Consider the following 22,132-nt stretch of genomic DNA (forward strand, 5'->3'; position numbering starts at 1 on the left):
GTCACACAGAAGCACTGAATTGACAACCAATGACGTGACTTTGTGACTACCTTAATAAGAGGAAAACTATTCCAAGCCACACATAAAATCATTATGAGTTTATAATCATTCTCATATTTTCTGAACTTACAAAGAATTGGTTGTTATATACAGTTAGAAGACTTGAAAATCATTCCAACATTTAAGCCACAACAGCAGGGTATATTTTTTTTGTCTGATTAAAGATTCTCGAATCCCATCTGGAGAGTTTCAATTATTTAAACCACTTTTTGAACTATTTTTATTTAACTCTATCTATGGGAGCTCTATGGCATCCCATGGGATTTAGCTCTATTTATCACAGAAACACAGATGCTGAGAGGCAAATAGTATTTCTAGTTGTATTTGGTGTGACCAAAGCAGATATTTCATGTACATCTGCACTGCACTGAGAAATTGAAAAGTACTGTATTGTTGATTGTTGATCCATCCATCAGCAGTTTAAATACTGTTTACAGAGCATAAATAATCTTTCAAGATTACGTCATTTCCTTTGAGCGCTTTTCCATGTGAATGCACAATGTGGGTTCAGCCCGTCTAAAGCAAACGTTTTCTCTAAGTGGTTAACAGGTTGAGGTTAGGGAAAGAAGCAGGAGTGTGAGTGTTTGGGGACACTGGAACAACCTCTTTATTTAAACATGAGACTCCAGGCTTACGAGCAATTGCTATTGTACTAGTGAAATAACACAGAGTTCTTGAGAGAGAGAGTGTAGGCATCCATGTGACTGGGTGAATGTGTGTCTCTGACTGAGGGTTCCAGGTGTGCTCCATACCACATAGCCAACCTGTTTTCATGAAAGTGTGTCAGCACGTCTGGAGAGAACCAGTCCTGTCTGACATTATACAGGTGTTCTCCCTAACATGCATTCCTCTAACAGCCAGAGTCACAGTCTGGAAGATGCACAAGTGAAGAAAATCCCCTTTGGCCTGTTGTCATGCACGTGTGTTGTCATGTATGATTTATGGAACGGTAGGGTGCACATTACTGGTGTATGTTTGTGCATAGGACCAGATGAGTCTACTGTATGATTTACTGTAAGAGTTTGCACGTTTTGCTTGTTTTGAGTTTTTTTTTTTTTTACCATGATGCAGTGCAGTCAAATACCCTCAATTAGTTCTTTTTCCTATGCTGCAAGTCCGTGACACTCAATCCCGGCAGGGAAAGCTGTAGATATTCACCTCAAATATTTTGATGAACCACAAGAGAACAAAAACAACTTTAATACTTTGAATTCATTCCCAGCACCTTTGGGACATTCTAAACTTTCCATTTTGTAATTCTCTGAATTGGCATCTGAAAACACATGATAATTATTTAAATGTCTTGTTTTTTTTCTTCTCGACAATCTGGTGTTTTGTTGAAAAACTTTTGAGCAGACTCCAAGCTGCATTTTTTTCTCACGGTGATGTAAGATTATATTTCAGGAAAGCTGATTAAGATCCCACTGATTCCACCCAGTGGGAAAGGAGACACACCTGGTGAAACCTGTACACATTGTGCCATGTGATGAGTAGCTTGTATGGGACAAAGTGCCAAGACGGATTATTATATTACGTAGTCTAGGGTGAGACTTTCAGACAACCTGGCCAGCTTTGAAAAATACCACAGGATGCCAAGGGACTAATAAAAGGTGTTATGACAGATTGAGTCGTGATCATGGAATAGAAGCAGGCTGCACTGTATATGACCCTGTGTGTTTAGAACATGAGGGCAGAAAAATACATGAGATTACTTTTTCCTTAGTTTATATTTTGTTTTTTTCTCTCCTTTTTGCTGAAGTGCGTGTTTGAAGGTCGAAAAAGTATTTCAACACCACTGAACCACAACTAAACACATTATACACTGGCACTGCCTTTGGGGAACTGGACTAAGTGTTGATAAATTTCATTTCAACAGCTAAAGTACGCCAATAACCAATATGCAATGAAATCTGTTGGATGTGTGCTTTCATCTGAGGAGATAGAACAGGAATTTTCTTGGAGCATGTGATCACTAAAGTGCATCTTCTCAGTATTATAGTTTTATTTAGAAAATTATAAATGCCTACAAGGAACTTATCTCACATTCAGAATCAAGCTTAACTCAACATTTAAGAATGTACATAGATATTTTACATGTAACTATTACCCATTTGTAGTAGTGAGTCAGTAGTGAGTCAATAGTGACTCAGGAGTGAGTCAAGACTTAGCATCATCACATTTAGCTTCACTGAATCTATTTTTGACTGAAATTTTTTTCAGGTTTCTTGCTTCTGTTCAAATGACTCATTAAAATAAACTGCCCGGTTTCTGGAGACAATTTGAGTCCTCTGAGGGAAGTCATTATCTTATAATTCTTGTCTTGCTCAGTGTTAAGCCCATTCAGGAAGCAAGTCTGTAGTTTTGCATAAAGTTTTCCAGGCTCACATTCCACCTGAAGAGCCTCGATGTGGGAGGTCTGGTCTTCAGAGAATGCTACCGTGCTGTTGGCAAAAATGTGGCCAGAAAAACAAACTAAAATGATTATCACATTGATGTTATTTATATATTTACAAAATAACTCTTACCATAAGAACATGCTTTTTTACAATATGTATCATGTGTCCATATAATTTCATTCCGTTTATCAAACTCTGCTTCTACAATGGATTTTACTTGCATCAAATATTTTGTTCAGATATTATTTAGTTTTGTAGGATAAATTTGGAAATCTTTGGCCTCCAATCCTTAAGTCAGGCATTAAGGTTTGTAAGTGTCTTAACATTTACCAATAAAATACTGCACTAAAAATGAGCTTTGAACTCAAAGGGCCTTTGATAGAGATTACAAAATGTTTTAGGGGTGTGGGGCATTGGATCAAAGTTACTTACATTAGAGTTTTTATTTGTGTAGCAGCAAAAATTTTATAAAGTTTATTGTATTTTGGAATTTATTTCAATCCAATTGTAGAACATGTCATCTTAAACTGAATCAGCCAATTGTGCCTTTACTTAAGTTACCACTGCACAAAATGACTCATAATAGTTGTAATGACAGCAAAGACATTTAAGAAAAGATTATAGTGTATTTTGTCTAATCAGTTAATTTGACTCAAAGTAGATGTTCCCTTTAAGTGTTCTTGTGAATACAGATGGACACACAGACAAATAACCAACCGTAAGACTGTTAACTGCTATTAGCAGAGGCATAATTAAACAACAACAATAATAATAATGCATATAGATATTTCATATCTACCACAATCCAACCTTAATATGTATGTAATCATAGTATGGTAAATATAAGCGAAGGCAATACCAGTAACAATAGTTCCATTATTTTTCATGACAGTGGGACGGTGAGCCAGCATGCACAATAAACCCCGACACCGAAGCAGCTAAACGGAGTCAAGCCATCATTCATTTTATTGTTCCCACCTGTGCTTTTCCTATGATGACACGTCAAATCATCCTCTGTGAAACAAGCTTGTTATATGACAAACTGCTGCTACTGTGCTTCCAGAGAGGAGAGACAGACCTTGCCATTAGTTTGTGGACCTCCTGCTTGTGCTGTTGGTCCTCAGCTGCTATGGCGTGCTGGGCTTGCTGCTGCATCCCTTGCACAAAGTGCTGCATATGCTGGAAGGCATCGATCTGGAGAGGTACAACAAACGACTGTCAATGGCAGGTAAAGGCTTAGTGTCAGTCAGTAAAAATGTTTTATCTGTGGTGCTTTGTCACTCAAACTGAGGAAGGTGATATGGCATTAGTTTGTAACAGAGCTTATCTGACAACAATGCATCAGAAAACCTTTTTCTAAGACTTGGCCTGTATTTGTACAGTCATCCTCTGACACAGAGGTCATTGTGGAGAGCTCATCTATTGTCAAGATCTTACTGATTCTGCGTAATGCAGGGCTGCACTAAAACACCACAGTTTGGTCGACATAATGTAGACATGTCTGTACTACATGCAGTGTACTCTTACTCTGCAGTGTACTCTTATTAACATGACAAAAGATCTAGACTGTGTCACTTTCATTTACATCTCAATCCAAATGATGACCCCCTGACACCCAGTGTTCACTCAATAGCACTGACATTCTGGCAATTGTAGCAATACACAAGAAACAATGGATTGGTCCTTTCCTGTAAGTACATGTCTGTGTGTTGCATACATGTTTGTGTGTTTAAATTCTGATACAAACATCTGTGCAGCTGGCAATGACAAAAGCAGTGCTTACACTCACACTTACCTCAGTCCCCTAATGAGACCTGCACTCTGGAACATTATTCAACACCTGGTAATAAATGTGGGGGTGTTTATGCAAGTCTGGGGGATGTATGTGCTGTATGGTTGTGTGTGTGTGTACGTGCGTGTAGGTGATTGGGAAGTGGGGCTAACATCTCTGGTGACGTGAACACAAAGTTTAAAAACTGCCAGTAGAATGTTCGGTCATCAGTGCAGAGAGTTGACATGTGTCCATGCTGAGTACACAGGACCACAGTGAGAAGACACTGTTCTAAACAAATGTGAAGCTCACCCTATCCACTGTTACCATGGATACAAAAGATTAATACAAAAATGGATCTAAATGGACCAATGCAATTGATAATAAACTCAACATAAATCACAAAAATTAATGCAACCAAATCCAGGAATCAATATCTGAAACACTGAGGAACACCTGCATATTTTACTAATCACAACACTCTCCAAAATGACATATTTTAAATTCAGTGGAATGAACAAACTCATAACATATATTACTGTTTTGGGATTTTCCCACCACAGTCATCATCCGTATCAGCTGTTTTCAAGTACTTATTAATCACTATCCAAACTCTGTGCCAAATCACATCTCAGCAAACAGTCGAACGTTACTTTATCTTCAGTAACATAAAAGCATACCTGACACATATGATTTTATTTATGGAGAAAAATTACAGGCCTATCTGGAGGGAAAATTGCACAACACCTTGAACCCCTCGGCCAGTTAGCTGCATGCACAATGATTTACTTGTTATAGGAATTTACAAAACAATATAACAGCCAATGTTCACTGAGTAGGGAGCTGGTATAAACTTTGATCTCTGTTTTTGGTCTCTACCAACAGGAAAATATTTGGCTCTTTGCCTGCTAACTGAATCACAATATTGTATTGACACGCTTGTTTGTTGTTTTGTTTTTACAGTGAAAACATCTGCCTGCTGCAGCCTGTTAACAAGAGTCTCGTAAAAATCCTCTGTAGATTAATCACTAGGAGCAATCCCTTCAACATTGTTTTTACATCATCATACATGTGTGTGATACACTGTTCAAAAACTGGGCTTGTCCCTCAAAGTACTTGTGAATAAAAAAAAAGATAAATCATTTATTAAAAATGTGTTTTACATTTGTTATAAGCATGGTCATAGTTATGCAAATAAAATCATTCCCAATCAACTACTATGAAAATACAGAGAGCTGAGAGCTATTTATCAATTTCAGCAGCCATTTTTAATAATAACCCAAATTACAGTGATCCTGGAGGGTGTTTTACATGCAGCATTATTTTATTTATGTTTCTCTCTTTGGAGTTTCCTCAGGTCTCTTTTAACATTTTTCTTAAAACTTTAAGTTACATTTTAGAGATGCAGTCATATATTGGTGCCTTTGTTTCTAATTTTTCCACCAAAAAATACATTAATTCCAAAACTGCAAACAGTAACAATGTTTTTTTGCTCCTACCTTACGGGTACTCTTCCACATGTACTTCATATAAGCGTAGGTGACGTGTGGGTGTGCTGTGGGCAGAGGGTGATCGAGTTGCTTGGAGGGGTCAACACCAAGAAGAAGCACCAGGGTCTTATGGGCCAGTGCCTGAAGGAAAGAAAAGTGCAACAAAGGTTAAAGGGCAAAGTAATCATCAGAATGGTTTTAGTTCAAAAGGCTTGTAGATGACAAGTAGGGCGGTGATCTCGAACAAAATACAGAGCTTGATTACACAGCTACTTTCTTGAGAGTAAAAATAACTATTTAGATACAAATAAAGATGAAGTACCTCAGACCATGAGACGAAAAAGCATTTTAAGAGACACAACAGAAAGAGGAGCAAGACTAAAACTGCACTATTACCACTCCATAATATATATATGTATGTATATATGTATGTATGTATGTGTATATATATACAAGTTTCAGTGGGGTCATTTTTCCAGCTTCTTGTAATCATGGTGTATTAGTGATTCTGTCATCCTGTGTGCATGCCTGTGCTTAAATACAACAAGAGATTGTTAAACAGAAAACTGGCCAATTCACTGCCACTCCTTGCAATCAATTACAATAACAGTGGGGTTGGAAAAAAAAAAAAGCATCGCAAAGGAAAATTGCACCACATGGATTGAGAAGATATGCCAGTTCGGGTTTCCAAACAGTGTGATTGAGAGCGCTGTGCTACTTTCATCAGTGCCAACCGAAAACAGGTTGAGGTTAAGTACAATTTCATGGCTGCACTTAAAACGGTCAGAACTCGACTGATTTATTCCTCCTGGATATGGTGGGATAACAATTAATTATATTAGATACATACATTATAAACAGTATGTATGATCAGGGTCCCTATGGTTCGTTATGTTGTACTGTTATCTTTTTGATTTGTTTGTAGTGTTGTAGTGGTACATTTGTACTTAAGGTTTGCTTTTTAGGTTTCATTAAATGTACAAACCAGGCGTCCACTCTTGCCACAGAGGCTGGCATACTTCAGCCAAGTTCTCATGTCCTCGTGGGGGCTGATGACCAGTGACCGGACCATCAGGATCCTCTGCCAGTCCTCGACAATACGTTGACAGCCCTGAAGGGAATAACACAAAAAAACGAGGGACATACAGGTTAAATGCCTAATTCTTTTGTTGCTTTGTTCAAAGAGAGGCCCACACAAGTTAAACTCAAGAGAAGGAACACATGTGGAGGTACTATTAAGACCAGTGGTCCCTGTCTTCAACGTGGTTACACGTGACTACAGGTTCACTCTTCAGAAAAAAGGGGGGGAAAGGTCACACTCAAACACACATAAGTCATTTTAAATACATCTGTAAAGACCATTAGCTGAGATTCTCTTTTAAATCTTCTCTCGACCCCAACCTCACTTGTGTTCATTGTATTATACAACAGGCAGAACAAACACTGGAATGATCCAACTCTGATTTAAATTATTGAATTATATTCTCTTAAGATCTTACATGTCCTCAATCTACAAAAAGAACAAATAGTTTTATAGATAAGCCATTCCATCATCAGATATATTTGTTTTCTACTCCTTTTTTTTCCCCTCTAAGTTCTTCAGATGGCAAAATTATGTCCAGGCAAATCTTTCAGTAAGCTGGTGAAAGCTGATGCTGGAAAAAATTACTCCAGTCTCTTAAATATACTTAACATGACAGGATAAGGGGCTGAGCCCAGGCTGAAAGCAGGAACCCTCTAACCTGCATGTGGTATCCCTACACATTGGCAATACCTATAGGACTGTTTCACATCAATTCATTCACTTCAGGATGGACTTATTCCATGTCCCAGATTCCATCAGCACCATTGTTTCCAACTACTTCAAAGACCACCAGATGTATTTCACTCTCCAGGATGTTACAATAAAATGGCAGGAGTGGGAATCACCAGGGGCTACTCCTTCTCCCTTATGGTACTCTTGTAGCAGTCATGCATCGGAGCACCTCCCCCCAAGGGGTAAGAACACAGATAGGACAGACGCTTCTGTCACTCAGATGCTACATAATAATAATAATAACAATGTCAGTTATCATGCAGATGTGGGGAATGGGGATAGCCCCCAACCAAAGCCTGCTGAGGTGGAAGAATTGACAAATACAGAATAGGAACAATACAAACGCGAGGCATTTTTGTATTGTCAACACGAAGAGCATCCTCAACAGATTGGTCATCATATGCACCAGAAAGGTTCACCAGTGGTTTGGTGAGAAGGAGAGCTCCCACCCAGATTTTACTCTACAAATTTTGTTTGACGGCCAATTTGATTGAAACACAAGTCAGTCAACTGTTTAGGGATGGAATGCGACTCTCTTTTATTTACATTATTACCTGTGGATGAAAAGACGTGTGTGTGTGCGTCCACGAGTATTTATGGGGCAGATCACAAAGAGTTGCTTGTTGTCTCTCCACCAAAGCAGTGGGTGGTATTTGCAGAGAGAGGAGAGAGTCCAGTCTCCCAAAAACTGTAGGCTTGCATGTCGCTGCTGTGCTGATGTGTACATTGGCCGGGATTGTTTAAATTTCGCAGTGCATGCAAGATGCGAAAAGATAAGAAAGATAACAATTTTTTAGAAATCAATTTATAGTTAGGTTCACTGGTAACATCTCATGGTTATTTGAATATTTAATTATTGATGGAATTACTTGGCATGTTTTTCCCATCATACATTTCAGCCTTTCACAATTTTGTTTTTGCATATACTGGCTAACATATACCCTGCTCCCACTTCAGCACCTCCCGTGCCAGACTACAACATATTGTGCTGTCAAGGCTCTATATGAAGCTGATTCAGGGACATTACAGATGGCAGCATGACTGGGTCCTAAGGGAGCCGAATAAAGACATGGATCATTTTAGGTAAGCTGAAAATAATAGCTAGCACAAAGCCAAAAAAAATCTTTGGGCCTGCAGAGAGTGCAGATAAAACCAGTTTGCTGGACATTTCAAGACTCTTTTGTCAGGGAATGGATTGAAGCAAATTGTTGACATCAGCAATCAGCTACACTTCCCTATTGAGATCGCCTCTACGCCACTCGGGCCGAGCAAAGTGTTTAGTCTGCTGTCACTAAGAAAGCACTACTCACTAAGCTTACCATCTCTTAGGAGTAAGGAATGCAGGTTTCCTTCAAGCGCATGAGAGCAAAATAGTCACAACTGGCCACTGAAAGCAGGGAGGCATGTTGGACGACAATCATCTGTCGGGGTTTTATCAGAACATTAACACCATAGCTGATTCAGGATGGAGTTGTATCTGGGCTTCCACAGAGCATCAAAAGCCAAAGAAGAAATAAAGGCACTTTGGGCTGTGGCTGATGAAGAGGGCCAATGTTTGAGGTCCAACTAACAAGAAAGGTTAATTCTAGCTTTGCCACTAAGAGTTGTTCCGGGGCTTGACCATGTAAATGGACGGGTCCCCAGGAGAAGACCCTAGAGAGCTATCCACGGGACTCTAGAAGACACAACATGCACAAATGTCTATAGCAGGTAAAAAAATATATTTTCACACCAACAATGGGTTGCCGTGTTTCAATGCACCTTTCAACATACCGCAAACGTCTTTGATGAGGAAAAAAGAAAGAGTAAAGGAATGGAACAGAGACTCCTTGGCAGATGTCTGAGGTCAGGCACCAATAAATCACTATAGAAGAAACTTGTCAAGTTTTGCAGACTCAACTTTGGTGCTGCCATTATGGGCCCTGACTGTTTGCTCAGTAAGAGCCCTCCTGATCCCAAATACCCCCTCGAAGCAACCTTCATCTTTTATGAATGGAAACAGCCAAGATGATCAAGAGTATCTTCATTTTACTGCATTTGAGTGCATGTGTGTACGTGTGTATGTGGTGTGTGTGAATACCTTCATTTGAATTCAGTGCTATATTCAACAGACTTATACATTGACATACACTGGAAACTAAACAAAATTGGTGTGGTAAATTGTGTTTTGGAGACTAGAATTTTCAAAAGAGTCAGTAACATGTGAGCAGGAGATGATGAATGCTGACATGGACTGAAAGTATTAAATTAAGTTTTCAAAAAACGTTTATAATAAAGTGATAGTACATAGCAGATCAAAAGTTTTCCATTCATCCGTCTGTCCTTTAAAATAATCACATTTGATTTAGCTGTGAAACGGCCAACATGGAAAAGATGAACTTGCACAGTATTATCATAGATCAGATGATATTTATCTCAAATTCCAAAGCCTTGGCTGAGGGCAAATATTTCCAAACCACTTGTGGATTTGTGGTTCTTCCACATGTCCTCCTGTCTCATTTGACAACATGTATAACAGTAGTTCACAATTAATAAATATAATAACAGTAATCATAATCAGTCCTGGGAAGCATACAGTCTGGAAGAATTTACACATTGGGTTGTACAAAACGAGAATTTCCTTCCCTTCATGATTATTCTAACAAAGGTCAATTCACGGCAAGTTTGATCAGGAATTATGATGGAATATAGTTTGGAAAGGTCAGTTCTAATAACCCAGGGTAACTAACAAGTCAGTTTACCACACGTGCCAACTCTGGTTATAACTTTGGGTCAAGTCCTGCACTTGAATTGATCAAAACTATTGATTTAATTAATACAAATAATTGATCCTTTTTAAAAGTGCAGATACAATCCGATACAAAATAATTCTCTATGATCAGACCTGCATATGTTTGTCCTGCATGACATCATGACCTATAGCTGTTGTGTGACATACACAATCTGCTATACGACACCCTGAATATAAACACCCAGAAGTGGGGAAATTTACACAAACTCACACATATTCATGTATAACAAGACAATGACACAAGAGAACAAAGTTAAGTGGACAGAGTGTCAATAACCTGAAGCTAAGGTTATGACAAATCTTATTCTGCTTTGTCATTGTGTTATAACAATAAGTGATTATTTTCTTTGTGGATGCATACATTTTAAAACAAACACTAACAGTAATAACAGCAGGAACCTACTTGATGGCTACAGAGGTATTTGCATGTGTCTTCAGTTGTGCATATGGTGTATGGTTTGTAATATTTCCCATTATTAACAGCAGCTTTTCAGACATCTGCTTTACATTGCATCCATTGTTGCACACGTGAGTGTGTGTCTGTGTGCCCATATATCAAGTGCTTTACTTACCTGAAGTCTCTCCCACCATGTTTCCCTGATGATGTCCCTTCTCTCTGGTACCAGTTTATACTGGATCACCTCCTCTAGTTCAGATAGCATCTGACAAGATACCATGGCCTGAAAAAAGGACACATTCATTTTTTTATACACACATTAAAATTATGATCAGGCAAAGTCCCTCCTGTGCAATACAGTATCATCAAATGTTATTTATTAATCCAAAACTTGAGACTGAATGCATCAAATAACGCACCGGAAACTTCTTTTGAGATTTCAGTGTTCCAACATTTGACACAACATCCGAAATCAAGACGCATACTGACGTGGGACTGCTGTCAGTCTTCATTGTGGACAGAGTGTACATCAAAATCATTTATCATTTGGCTTTTTGAGATTAAGTTCCAATGACTATATGTGTATGAGAGGTACACGGCTGTTCGCGGGATTCATCTTTTGATTATAAATGGATATTTTGTGAAATATTAACTTTGCAAAACTGTACACAGACTTAACACTTTGTAAATCATAATTTTCTGGCTGTGACAAAACCTGTCAGCACAAAAATGCTATGACAATTGAGACAGCTTACCCCATAGGCTCGACTGTAGCTTTCTCCAGCCATGGCCGTCAGCTCAGCATCCAGAAGGTCTCTGGCTTTGTCAATACACTACATAAAAACAAACACAATTTGTGTTTACACATAGATACAATTTCTCAACATAGATTTTTAACTGACTCAAATGCTGCAAATGTTTATCTGTTCTGTCTTCATAAGTGAATTAGTTTCTGAAGTCACTTATTATAAGGAACACAAGTTTACCAATGATTTGACTTGGTTACCTCCTCACAATACTGCAACTCATTAGTTCAGCTAACAAACAACACTAATGGGCTGTTCTCAGTACTGTCTTGGTAGCATGGCCCCCCAAATGCAACATGACATAATGTCACCTCATGCAAAAACTCCTTGCATGAGGACAAGTAAGACTAAATAAATAAAACCCTAGCAACAAAAACACTTTGTACAAAGAAACAGAGGCATGTTATTGCTTGCATTTCACTTAATCACTACCATTGGTGACACATTAGCACATCTAGACTTGAGTTCTTGCTTTTATAGCAAAAATACTTTGATTCACTCCTGAGTGCCAAGTGTTTTATGTGTAAAAGTAAAGGAAGTGGTAAAAGTAACAGTGTGATGGTTATATAATTATGGCTGGGGACGTCACAAGCATCTTTAAAAACTGGCTAATCCTCAATGCACATTCATTCAGAGACTAAGGAACTAAGGATTCAGAATGGGGATTGTTAGTCATGGTTCCTGCCAATAAATGAAGCAAATTCTGAAATATTTTCATGATGATCAACCAATTTTTAAAGCACCCTGACGCACCAAAGTCCTTTTTCCTACCTTCCTGTTATGTTGGGTGTATTGCAGTGTATTTCTGACTCATTTGTAAAAATTCCAGATTTTTCCTACACTTCATTAAATTCAAGGACGTTGCGTTCATTCCACCACCGCTGAGAACCCTGAGTGGTGGAAAAAAAGGAACCGAGAGAAATACCTGATCCTATTCAGAAAAGGAGACAAACAAGGACATGAATATCCTCATGATTTCTTGGGCTTTGACAGCCAATATTTTAGGGAACTGTTATTTGTGGGAGGGTAAAATTAGGGAGAACGACTAAGGAAGGTCAGGATACACAGCTGTTTCAGACCCACTCCCACCAATTATTCTTTTCGTGGGGAGGGAACGGAGAGATGGCGTGCCAAAACACCTCTTCAGGCATGCACAACAGGAGGAGGAGTTATGGGAGGGGGTTAGGGCAAGGTGACAATGAGGCTACTTCTTTACAGCCTTCACTCAGTTATGGTCCTGTTTACTCCTGAATTACTGTGCTGGGGCCTCAGTGGAAATGTGCAGTCCAGACGACTCCTGATAAATGCAGTGTCTGGCTTTTGGCAGCACAAAACAAACCATGACCCAATCTCTTACATATAGGTTGAACTTATGGACTTTAGATAGAGTCACACTGTACAGTGTGGAATGAAGGCATCAATATGACTGATTTGGGCCAGATTAACCACTAAAGGAAACTCAAAACAAATCCCAAACATGATTGAACTCAAAAGGAAGGGTTCTGGTTTGGAGAGACCATTAGACAATTTACAAATCAAAAACACTCTAGGGGACTGAATATATCATGGATCTTGGCAAAACAGACTGCTTTGTCTACACATATTTATAAAGCAAAAAAACCTGAACATTTCACAAAGAAGAACACCAAGACTCCTCGAGAAAACATCTGGCTGTTGGGGGTACAGATGGTGGAAACTGCCCTATAGAATTAAAAGTTTCAAGTTCGAGGATTACCAACCATATCCGGAAGATTTGACTCAGCTCATGTTGACATTTAAGCTCTCACCCTCACTCCATCTGCTTTTCATTTCTCTTCACCCATTGTGAGTGGCCTCATTGTCAGCAAGAGTCAAAAGTCTGCTTTCCCTATTCAGCTGATGCAGAGTCCTACAGGCTACACCTGGACCCAATCTACAAATTGGAGGAAGGATGGGGCTGTGGAGGGAATAGAGGGGGCACAGAGGGCACGTCTCCAGGGTTTTGTGGTGAGAAAGGCACGAGGATGAGACTAGAGAAATTGGAGGGGCAGGTGTTTTCTAGTGTCAGTGCTGGGGATGGGGTTTGTTAGACATGTGGGCATCCAGCTTGAACAGATTCATTTCCAGGGAGCATGAGCTCATCTATGATCCCCAACCTTCCTCCAAGGAGGAAAATATCATTCTGACCACCACCAGACCTCAGTGACAGGCAGACAGGAGGGGAATGGGTCTTTTATTTGTTTGAGGATAAAAGTTGTGATTATTATTTACAAGAGTTACCACATCAAAGTCTGTACACACTGTAAAAGGATAGGAAAAATATTTACGTCATTTAATGAAAATCCTGGAATAGTAGGGGATTGGAATTGTGGAGAAAACATTTGAGTGAGATGCAAATGATTTTAGTATTTCAAACATTGATATAAAGATTAATTAAATTTCCAGCAACTACAAGACTAGGCAAATTCTCATGTAACATGTATTTATGAGATAAAAGAAAAAAGAAAGCCCCTCTACTGTGTGTTATATTGGGGGAAATATCCTCTGATGATTGTTTTTGTAAGTGATGTTGTAACTCACCTGCTGGGCCAATGAGAAGAGGTCCTGATGCAGGGCAAGCACTGCTCTATAAAAGGCACCATCATGTGTGTCTCTTGGAATCATACATGTGTACTCCTCCATGCTGTCCCAGTGCCCTGGAGACATAGCAATCAGATAAAGGCTGAGACAGGAATGAATGAAACATTTGATAATGACTGTCTAAGAACCTCACAATTTAAGATTGAAGTTTCGCAGTCTGCTGCTTTGAACATGACTTCACCTCCGCTAGGGATAATATAAAAGATTGCAAAGTGAACAGTTTGCTTCACAGGCACAACAACAAAGGATGTTCTTTGCAGTTTGAAGACTGACAAACCAGCTGGTCGGGTGTCATTTCTGGGTTTGCAATTAGCGTGAATAGTCAAAGCCACAGACCGCACGTCTCAGAGGTTGCTTCTACACTGTGGTCCCTGCTTTTCTCCACCACTGCACGTTATGATATGTCAATGTTATGACTGGATACAATTCTCATCTAGTTGTGTGAAGGAGACTTGGAAAGAGCCGTTACTGTTTTCATTTCTGCTTAATTTGAATGCACTGTTGCATTAAGCCACACAGGGGATAGCTAAATGATCCATGAAAAAGTCATTGTATAAAGATTTAGTGACTGTTACTAAATTGTCTCCTGCTTTGCTAAATAACTGATGGGGATAGTTCACATCTGATATGAAGTACTTGAGAGCTTACCTAGACCCCAGGCAGCAGCAGCAGCCATACGCGCCATCTTGGCCTGGGTTTCCTCGCTTACCAATGTCCACTCCTCACAGCACTGCTGGTGTAACTGGCCCCTGAAAGACATTATTTACATTAAATAGCAAATCTAGACATGTTGTTATTCAAGTTCCGTTGTAATAATAATCACAACAAATACTATTTATATATCACCTTGTCTAAGACGGGGTTTAAACAGTACTTACAAGGTTGACTGCGCAGAGAATAAGTGAATGCACAGCTTAATGTATAAAATGGGCTATTAACAAGCCACATGATCACAGGAATACAAACAGGGATTTTCAATACCCTTAAACTATTCTGCTCTTGGTGTAAATGTATATGCATATCACATGAGGCTCTATGACCAATTTCTAGCTTTTTGACAAAAAAAATGATAATCATACACTCAGTAAACTGAAGGACACTCTGTATGTTTTTGTGATGTTAAACAACAGGTAAAGAGGAGTACAACACTAACTCCTGATTGACTGACATGATTTTAAACCCATAGTAAGTGTTCAAATCAGCAAGTGGTGATTTAAAAACACATCTCTAATAGACATTAAATTGTATACAAATTGGGATTATAGAGGAATATTGTCAAATGTATTTCCCTTGTTTCAATTACCATACAGTTGTATGTAACCATCAGAAGGTGGCAGTAATGCACCTTAAGTCAACTGCCATGAAACAAAAAAAAGAAGAAGAAAACATGCAACTATTTAATGCTCGTAAAGCATGTGTGTTGGTACGCTGCCATTTGGTGATATTCTACTAACAGATGAAATATGCAAAGCTAAATACTACAACAGCCCTTACAAAAGACCCACGTGGAACATGGAACTACTTCAATAAAATGAATGACTGAATACGTGATTTGGTAAAGCTATCAAACATCTACCACAACAATGCAGTCATTGAAAAGCTCTGTGTGTGGGGGTGATTGAAATACCAATTCTTACAATACAATGATGCTATTAGCCTACGGTACACGTCTTTATACTAAACAGATATTAAGGCTTTCCTGAAGTCCAGATCCTAATGATAATAAATATCAAAGAACCTCTAGACCAGAATGAGAAGGAACCTGAGTGAATTTAAGACTATCCTAACACATTATCCATTATTTGGTTCATCATTTGTTCTTAAATGTGAATAACTTCGATTCGTATTGCATCCCACAACAATCTTATAATATACAAGTATTCCAGCAACAAATGGATGTTGGGGTCATGTTAATCTAACCAAGACCAATTCCTCATTAAAAAACATCAGTGGTGCATTGTGCAGGAGATCAAATCCATCGCATGTGTTTCACAGGCAGAATGCAAGAGGGGTAGAGAGAGAGACAGAGAGAGAGAGAGAGACACAGAGAGACGTTTGGATAAAGGTCAGCGGAGTGGAGCCATTCTCCAGCTGCCTGGCTAACTTACAACACAAAAGTACAAAACACTCTAGTAGACTGTCTGGGTATATGGGTGTCCACTCCACATCAGACAAACAAAGATGTGGAAGGAAGAGCTTGACTTATTTTATGGCTCAGCTCACCACCTTTCACAACTTTGGAATTTCAATTAAATAGGTACTAAAATAAATCCAGTGAGCCTAAAAGAGACATTTGTTTAGCAATGAGAAGAGTTTTTAAAGGCCCTTCACTACACCGTTGGGCCACTCACACACATGTGTTTTCACTTCTGACTGAGAGGATCCCTTCTCAGGTCTTGGTGAGCGCATACCAGTTGTGCTTGATTGACATTTCCATCCCTTCCAGTTTTCTTGTATCTGTTCAAAATCCACATGCTAATGAAAATGGTGTTGGTGTAATAGTCCGATTCCAGAGCGGGTATTTATTTGTTACAGGAAAAACACATGTGAAGTACTTTCCATTAATGATGGCTCATGTGCATTAGATGTTCCAGTAACAGCACGCACAATATAAGGAACCCAGGACGTGCTCACCTTCATGGAATGTAGTTGTTATCACCGACAACCATGGTTTTCCTGCGTTATGCCACAATGTCTTCTGTAAAACCTTTTATATGTATATGGCTTTTATACGGCCATGGCATTTTATTGTAACTCCAAACATCGTGAACCAACTTCAACATAAACAGAAGTGTGAACATTGGAAATGTTGAAGGATAGTGGAGGATAATTTAAACTAGCATATTAGCATTACACAACAAGAAAACATCTCGTGCTGAATACCCGGAACGGACGTTGTGGTATTTTACAGTAAGGTCTTGCCAAAATAGACTCTCCCAAGAATAAATACTTGCAGGGTCTCCTTAATTGGTAGCATCTGTGTGTTTACTTACTTAAGGCTAAACAAATGTACTCCTGAATTTCTTCTCTTATATGTTCAACCTTTCTAACATTACTTTATGTGTATTGGTTGTTTTACAAATCAACGTGTGGATGTAAAATCTTTGAAATCCGATAAGTGACTTAATCAGATCCCCAGTACATCCTATGATGTCCAACTCTTGTCTTAAGGGTTTAGTTTTACTGGCAAAAACATTGAAGTGCATATTAGTAATCTCTGTCACCATTTTTGGATTCACAACACACAGATGGTCTTTTAACTGTACAGGGAACAATGTGCTCTTTCAAGTCTGATTTCCTTTGACACATGAATCAGTCAACTATGATATCATCTTTAAGCCTTATCCATTCGTAGTGAACAAACATAAATACAAAACCTTGTGGAGTTCTACAACTGTCATGTAAAATTATTGAATCTCCTTCCTGTGATATGAATCATCGTTTATACATGAATGGTAGTAGAATAGCAGGTTATGTAAGCATATGAACATCTGGTTCACTCAAGGATTCTGTGACAATTTACATATTTGGATCTTTCTTTCTTGTGAATCTTGTAACTTTTTTTTTCTCCTAAAATGCTCTTTGAAGGAGAGCAGTCGTCATGGATTTGAACCTCAGCTGTAGGGCAGGCCATGGCCAAGTGCAAAGGGAACTTGGCTTGTAAACAGGAGGGTTGCCAGTTTGAGTCCCCACCAGGTCAAAAAAAGGCCTGGGGTACATTGCTCCCTGGGCACTGCTCAGTGGCTGCCCGCTGCTGCTAATTCTAGGAAGGTTTCTAGTAGAGGATGGGTTAAATGCAGAGAAAGAATCTCCCCTGTGGGACTGATAAAGGACTCATTTATTTATTTATATATTTAATTTGCGAGGTTTCTCTGAATTGGCATTGCCCCTTAGTGTTGTTGGGTGCCTGCTCCTGCATTTCCTGGTAAAAGTACATCAGTCACCTCAGAGAATGGATTTATTTTCCTTTTGTCCACTCATTAAAGGCCTAGAGACGGGACGCATTAGGGAGAGCTTGTCTACACAGAATGTACAAATGCAAGGGAGAGTTTTATGTGATAGAAAAGCATTACATTACAAAGATGTATCAATCAATCAGAGACCCATAGGCAGCTTTGAATGAGTTTTGCAGGCCCACTGAGATCACAAGACAGATATTAGTAAGGACATACCATTCTCCCAGGGCCTCTAAGCAGCGCATCCTGCCCAGGATGAGCTCTGGGTCCTCTTTGTTCATGTCAATCTTCTTGTCATATGCCACCAAGGCATCCTCCCACTCGTGTAGTTTCTCATACCATGTGGCTTGGATTTCCTAGTAGAAAAAAGATACCATTAAAGTCCTAAATTCCACACAATTGACAAATGAATTGGTATTTTGTCTTTCAGCCAGAACATTGTTTTGTTTCTTGATCATTTGACAGTAAAATAAATAGGGTTTTTTTTTTCTTTACTTTTTAGTTCAAAGAGACTTTGGAACTCTGATCCACAAACAAATAACTTCAACAACTGGCTTTGAAACTGTGTTGATAATTATACATACTATGTAAATATACTATAAATACATTCAATACACATACTCATAATTCTTACAACCTTTTCTCAACCTTTTCCTCCCCCAGTCGGTACAGCTCTCCAAATGGTTACCTCATAAACAACGTTCCAGGAACTACACAGTGAAACAGTTTTTACTGAGTCTTTTCACTTTTCCCATGCTCTTAGAGAGAAGCATAAATGCAGCTCACAAAGGCAAAAGGAAAGACATTTACCTTAGGCGCCCTAATGGCTGGAAAACACTTTTGTCCCAACTTCTGACTACAACTACCCCTTCATAAAAAAACAAGTGAAAGCATTCTATTAGGAATGTTTAAGTTGTCTCTAAACACTGCCCTGTTTTTCCACCACTGACTGCAGACAGTAAGTATGTCATTAACACAACCAAACACATGTATCTGGATTTGTGACAACTGAAGTTTGTGGGAAAAATGTAAAACTTGGTTTGTTAATAGATTTCATCAATTTAGTTTACCCTGGGATTCAATCCCCCCTCCATGACAATTTTATGTATTTTATGTGCCAACAATCACCTAAAAAAACCTGCTTCATGCTGTGTAGTGCTTTTATATTTACATTCTGTATGTTAGAATGTGAATGTGCCAAAAGGTCTCCAAAGTTCTTTCAAATATAATGGGTTTAGGCAAACACAATCTTCCATTTGAATAATAAATAGACTGTGTCTTGTTGAGCAAATGCAGAAACCAGGGTTGAGTAGTAGACAACCAGGGTTTCAAATACACTGACCAAAGTGTGGCAGGTCGCCACAAAATCAACACTGACTACCACAAATTGATTCAGTCTCTTTTATGAAACACTAGGGTTTCAATATCATAGAGGAGGAGCAGACATGAACACAAAAATAGTGGTTTACAAATGTTGTTGCTTCACAATAAAATAAAATGTCAGTGTCTAGCATTTCAATGCAAAGAACCTGACTGATATTAAAACTTTGAGAGTTAGAATAATTTTAGCTATGAACCTTACAAATCACTCCATGATATTCTTACAGTTTTGGAATGTAGAAAAAAAGTACAAATTAGCCACAAGTATTTTCTGTAAAATGCACAACAGAGAGAAATAAAAGGTTCATGAACGTTTAAGAGAATCCAAATATCCTGTCAAACTGAAGAAAACGTCCATAACTTTGCTCCTTGCCCCCAAACTACTAAACAAAACAGCAGATGTTTCTTCCACATGCTGAACAGGGTGATCTGGGGGTTTGTGTCTCATATGACTCTTTCCCCATGTTCAATAGTGTGAAATGGGGATAGGATACCCTGGGAAGACGTGAATGCAGACAAGAGACCAAATAAAACACAATATGTTATTATTATTTACTTTTATTATTATTTATTACTAAATGTCTGGGTGTCTGAGTTTTAATGATTTTGAATATGTATATGCACACACAGACCATGCAATGAGTATCATACTTGGTTGAGACAGGATGTTTAAAGTCTGTGTGCCGTGCATATAGCACAATTTTAGAAACAATCTACAGGGTCTTTTTCTTTCTATTGTCCCAGTCTGAATGCAACCTAAAATAAAGCTTCCTACCTTGATCAGAGGCATATAAAGACAAAAAAAAAAAGTGCTTACCAGCTCTCCAAAATGTTTCATGGCATACTCCAGCACCCCAGATGCAGCTTCTGGCTGCTGTAGTTTGTTGTTGATGCTGCAAGATAAGACAAAAACAAAGACAAGCTTTCACTTAACAGACATTATAAGATGATTGTATGATTGTATTGAATACTGATTATGTTGACTACACGGGAGTGTAGGCAATTATTAGCAGTGGTTAAATAATAGTATTTCATTTGTAGTAAAAATGTACATCACCCTTTTTGAGTAATTATACACAGATAAGTGTTGGCAGGATGTCAAATGTTTGGCTTTTTCTAGGAAGAAACTTTCTGTCAGACACTTTTTTGTGGGCTTTTTTTCTTAGAGATTTAATTTTATACTGATTAAAGAAAATGGCCATTTTGCCCACAAGCCTAAACTCAATTACCCAAAATGACAAACTATGTCCAATCAATAACATTTGCCACAGGTCAACTCCAGCCGAGTTTTAGACACCTGTCAAGGCTAATTAAAGTAATAGGATGCACTAAACCACAACTTGGAATGTGGCAGCAAAGGGTCTGAATCAAATCACAGCTTTCAGCTTTGATTTGTCAAGACGCTGTAAAAACACATTTTCACTTTGTCGTTATGGGTTAAAGTCTGATTGGCAATTTATATCCATCTAAAAAAACAAACAACAAGTTTGCAAAACGTGAGGGAATCTGGAAACTTTCTGCAGATACTGTAGCCAACGCTAACATTGATTTAAAAAATCCTCCCCCTTTTACTGCCCTGTGTCATTATGTCATCCCATAAATTTGTGTGTTAACAGTATTATGCATTGCTGCTAACGCCACTGTTGACTTGGGGGTAGTTAAAATTTAAAAAAAAGGTTTCACCGGCCTGATTCTAAAAAGATGTTGGTTCTGCCAGATCCTACCCATGTCTGTGAAAGCATTTATGAGTCAGTGTGAATCAGTGATTTGAAGACATGGTTGTGGGTCGCTCACCAGCTTACCAACCACAAACACTGAAACTGTTATAATACTGCATCTAGCCAGTGGAAACACTGACATTGCACCACAGGTTTCTTTGGTATTAGGTGAGAAGTGTACTCCTGTGCCATCCATGCTCCTCCAAGAAAAGTAATGTATTCATCACGTGGAGGTACACTTGCCATTGCCAGTAAACTCAGCAACCTGCCTCAATACAATTAATGTTTTACTCTTTCAGGTTATGTTTTTTTCGGGGGGGGAGAAGTAAATGCACCAATTGACATCTGTCACACTTGTCTGACAAATGATGCGTTATCTGTCAATACAGCACAGATCTCATTTGTACATCCGCACTCACCCACGCCGCCACCACATCTGGAAACACTCATTTGAACCATAAGTCTATTATATTTCCTCAACAGCAGCCACAGCCCATTCGTCTGTAAAATGTAGCATTTAAAGAGTAATCCTATGCTGCGGAGTTCCTGACGACAGCAGGTATAACCTGAAGAAGAACACTCATGTCAGAAACTCAGTATGACACAGGGTAAAGGCCAGACACGTGATGAGAAGGCACAGCCGGTGGTCAAGCCAATGCTAAAAAAAACTGCTGGAGCAGATGAGTTTGGTGACAGGTTAAAAGAAACAAAATTGAAACAGGAGCTATATTTTAACATGAAAGGAAAATGCAGATCTGACTGCTGCAAGTAACCGTCATAAGGCACTTGCTGACTTTATAACTCTAAGTTAGTGTGAGAATTTGTGTGAAGTGCATTTATGCAGAGAGTCTTTCAAGAAAAATGTTCTGCAACTTGTTTTGCGGCAATCACCCACTTTTCTCCAACTACTGTCAATTAAGCAATGTTCAAAA

At 38.8% G+C, this 22,132-nt stretch overlaps 1 protein-coding gene across 2 annotated transcripts in view; it reads right to left on the bottom strand.

Annotated features, from left to right (window-relative positions):
* mtor (mechanistic target of rapamycin kinase) overlaps positions 1-22,132 on the bottom strand; it is a 75,500-nt gene that overhangs the window by 14,200 nt on the left and 39,168 nt on the right. For both annotated transcript variants that reach the window (XM_044037502.1, XM_044037501.1), the window contains exons 29-37: positions 20,300-20,375; positions 18,319-18,458; positions 14,795-14,895; positions 14,087-14,202; positions 11,477-11,554; positions 10,897-11,004; positions 6,703-6,828; positions 5,727-5,858; positions 3,535-3,650 (exon numbers count right to left, since the gene is read on the bottom strand). In XM_044037502.1, the coding sequence (XP_043893437.1) occupies positions 3,535-3,650; positions 5,727-5,858; positions 6,703-6,828; positions 10,897-11,004; positions 11,477-11,554; positions 14,087-14,202; positions 14,795-14,895; positions 18,319-18,458; positions 20,300-20,375 (993 nt within the window). The remainder of the gene's footprint in view (positions 1-3,534; positions 3,651-5,726; positions 5,859-6,702; positions 6,829-10,896; positions 11,005-11,476; positions 11,555-14,086; positions 14,203-14,794; positions 14,896-18,318; positions 18,459-20,299; positions 20,376-22,132) is intronic.

The sequence above is a fragment of the Solea senegalensis genome, linkage group LG11 (assembly GCF_019176455.1).
Source record: "Solea senegalensis isolate Sse05_10M linkage group LG11, IFAPA_SoseM_1, whole genome shotgun sequence".
Classification (NCBI taxonomy): domain Eukaryota; kingdom Metazoa; phylum Chordata; class Actinopteri; order Pleuronectiformes; family Soleidae; genus Solea; species Solea senegalensis.